The sequence below is a fragment of the Equus caballus genome, chromosome 15 (genome assembly GCF_041296265.1).
Source record: "Equus caballus isolate H_3958 breed thoroughbred chromosome 15, TB-T2T, whole genome shotgun sequence".
Lineage (NCBI taxonomy): Eukaryota > Metazoa > Chordata > Mammalia > Perissodactyla > Equidae > Equus > Equus caballus.
The window spans coordinates 11,588,700-11,592,317 of NC_091698.1; the positions used below are offsets into that span (position 1 = coordinate 11,588,700).

General features: G+C 36.7%; 1 protein-coding gene across 1 annotated transcript; it reads left to right on the forward strand.

Annotated features, from left to right (window-relative positions):
• The first annotated feature begins 2,401 nt into the window (after positions 1-2,401).
• LOC100069416 (olfactory receptor 2M3) lies at positions 2,402-3,361 on the forward strand. Its single transcript, XM_067053882.2, is given in 1 exon segment — positions 2,402-3,361. A coding segment is annotated over 1 exon segment (951 nt). The 5' UTR covers positions 2,402-2,410.
• The last annotated feature ends 257 nt before the right edge of the window (positions 3,362-3,618 follow it).

Genomic DNA, 3,618 nt, shown 5'->3' on the forward strand with positions numbered 1-3,618 from the left:
GGTTTTGGAATAGGAAAGAAATTCAGGCAAGAGAAACCTCCTCAGAGGAGACCTAAGCTCAATCGTATGTGTATATATGGGCTAAACCTCTCCACCGACTGCACTGCAAATATTTCATTTCTATACTGGGAATGGACAACTTAACACTGTTTCTCAACTCAAATTGATCAAGATTTTACAAACTGACATTAATAGAAACCAGCTAGTCTTGATTAGTTCTACTATCCCACACTGCTGTTCTTCCAGAGGGTTCTATTATGGGCTAAAATGAAGAGTGATTTTACAGATATGGACATAAAGTGAAGAGACATGGACTTAAAATATGTTGGAGTTTGTTGGTAACACAGGGATCATGAAAAGCATCCATGAGCAAAATGTGGGATGGCTAATGAATCCTAATGATAGAGCCAGATCCTGCCATTAGTTGTTAATGGGGACAACAGCAGCATAGTGCTAAATAATTACAGCATTACCTTAAACAATTTCTCTTTAAAAGATACTCCAAAGAAATTTGCTTTGGAGGTTTGGACATAGAATGGACTGCAGGATGGCAGCAACATTTCACTTTCCCAGATGATCCCAGCTACGTGAGTAAGACTGAAGCTCCACAGCACCATGCAGCTGTGTCTAGGCAGAAAGATAAACAAGAAGAAAGTTAAGTACAGGTCAAAATAGTTTCTGGTCCATGGAATTCCTCAGGCCAAACAGCTTTTATGGTTCCTAACCTCCTCGTTTATAGAATAATTGATTATGCAATTTATGTCCAAATTGAAAGAACTAATGATTCTGTTGTTTGGGATAATATTCCAGGATGCAGCACAATTAATTAAAGCATTGCTTTGTACAAGGGGAAAAAGTGGTAAATCGTCAGGGGATAATTTCATCTATGTTGTTTTTCATAAGTATTAACCTTTATATTTTAAAACATAGGGAGAGAGAGAATTCCACACAAGTATAACACCATGAGTGAACTTCAAATAGAAAATACTTGCTAGAAGGACTGAAATTATCCTGTGTCAAGTGAAGTGCCAATTTTCTGTTGGGCATTAAATTTCATTTAGGTAGTATGAAAAATCATGGGCAATTTTCAATAGAAATATTTGAAGGTATTTCTGTAGTGCATATAATGACAGGTTCACAAAAGGTTAGAAGACTATTTTAGAAAGATTTAATTAGCAATTGTGTGTGAGAAGAGTGAAAAAATAAAAATACCTGAAAAAAGTTAAGTAGAATTGGTTATAATTATTCACACAGTGTACGTTGAATTTCTTGTAAGTATTGCAAATGTAAGAAATATTTCTAAGTGTTTTTATAACTAATTAGACATTTAAGATGTAGCGAATACTGGCTTATAATTGAACTGCAATATACACAAAATTGGTAACTATTATGGTTAGCGTTTAGGAGGACACAAATGTGGAAGAGACAGAGTATGTCTAAAAACTGTTGGGGTGGTATTAATGGAGAAAGAAAGAAGAATGTCTTGTTCCTTGAAGAAGGAATAAAGAAAGAAAAGTAAATAGATGTGAAAATAGAGAATTATCAATATGCTGTTGTTTAGCCAAAGAAATCTCCTTAAAAGTACTTGCTAAGAAAATGAGAAAGGTTAATTTTATATAAACAATAATAGTCTAGAGATGAAGTAGGAGTAGTCTTTCTTCCCTTCAGTAGTATTTATTTATTTTAAAAATGCTTATATTTTACAAACTGTATCCAAGCTAATGTTCATACTTTATAAATATGATCTCACTTAGTTTTCATAACACTCTATAATACATATATTATAAATATTCAAATTTTCAGAGTGGAAAATATGTCATGGAGAAATTAATAATTGCCCAAGATCATGCAGCTAAAGTAATCTGTAGCAGGCATTTGAGCTATGCTCTTGCGCTCTCCTCTATCTTGCTTCTTGAGTAAAATGGCCTATATCTTTTGGACACACATTTTTAGAGATGGAGTGGGGGAAGAGCATATCAATGAGGAGCTACTTCCACTTCAATTCACCATGATTAGAATAACTCCTACTTAACAGACTTCTCATAATTGATATTTCAATGTCTTCTGTTGACCTGACATTTGACTAACTCTGTCTCATTTCTACAAATGCGTGCTTCCCTCTACACTTCTACAGACAGAATTTTTATTAGCATAGTGGTGTGATATGCTGAGTTCCATGGGAAAATATTGAAAATGATATTGATGTCTCAGAAATTCATGAGTCTTTCATGATCATACTGTAATTATAAAGGGATCATCTACACCACAGGAATTGACTTGTTGCCTTACTTGATTATGTGACTTGACAAACTCTCATGCTTCTACTATGTAGCTTATTATGTCTGTTAACAATACATTTTGCATTAAAAATTGCTCACATGTTGCATTGTATATAGTGAAAATATTCATCATGGCATGGGAGAATCAGCCCATCAACTCAGGCTTCATCCTGCTTGGAATCTTCAATCACAGCCCCACGCACATCTTTCTCTTTTCTCTGGTCTTGAGCGTCTTCACAGTGGCCTTCATGGGAAACACTGCCATGGTTCTCCTCATCTACCTGGACACTCAGCTCCACACTCCCATGTACTTCCTTCTCAGCCAACTGTCCCTCATGGACCTCATGGTCATCTGCACCACTGTACCCAAGATGGCTTTCAACTACTTGTCTGGCAAGAAGTACATCTCTCTGGCCAGTTGTGGAACCCAGATGTTTTTCTATGTGTCTCTGCTTGGAGCCGAATGTTTCCTGTTGGCTGCAATGGCCTATGACCGTTATGTTGCCATCTGCTACCCATTGCGATACTCAATTCTCATGAGCCAGAAAATCTGTGCTCTCATGGCAGCCTCCTCCTGGATTCTTGGCTCCCTTGATGGTATAATTGAAGTGGCAGTTGCATTATCCTTCTCATATTGTGGTGCTCTGGAAATTCCTCATTTTTTCTCTGATGTCCCTGCCCTGCTCACTCTCTCATGCACTAACACATTACTGTTTGAAAGAATGATATTTATGTGCTGTGTTATTATGCTTCTCTTCCCTGTAGCAGTCATCATTGCTTCTTATGTTCATGTTATTCGCGCTGTCATTCGCATGGGAACTGGAGATGGTCGCCACAAAACTTTCACCACATGCTCCTTCCACCTCATGGTGGTGGGATTGTACTATGGAGCAGCCATGTTCATATTCATGTGACCCACTTCAGATCATTCCCCCACCCAGGACAAGATGGTATCAGCTTTCTACACCATTCTTACACCCATGCTGAATCCCCTCATCTACAGCCTTCGCAACAAGGAAGTGGCCAGAGCTTTCACAAAGGTTTTCGGGAAGGGAAAGTCTGGACAGTACGTTGCGCAATAATCTTTATGCTTTGCTTTTTCCCCTATATTCTTTGCTTTATGCTTAAATTGATGTATTCAACCAATACAATTGAGTATCTAATATTTACCCATTGTTATAGAGTTATAGCAACAATATAGAATTCAGAATATGAAAAAACTGCATTATTTTTTTGAAATATTTCATTTTTCATAATAAATTCAACATACAGTTATGAGGAAATATTTGTTGTAAGACAAAATGCACAATTTATATATATTTTAAACACCATCAGCTAA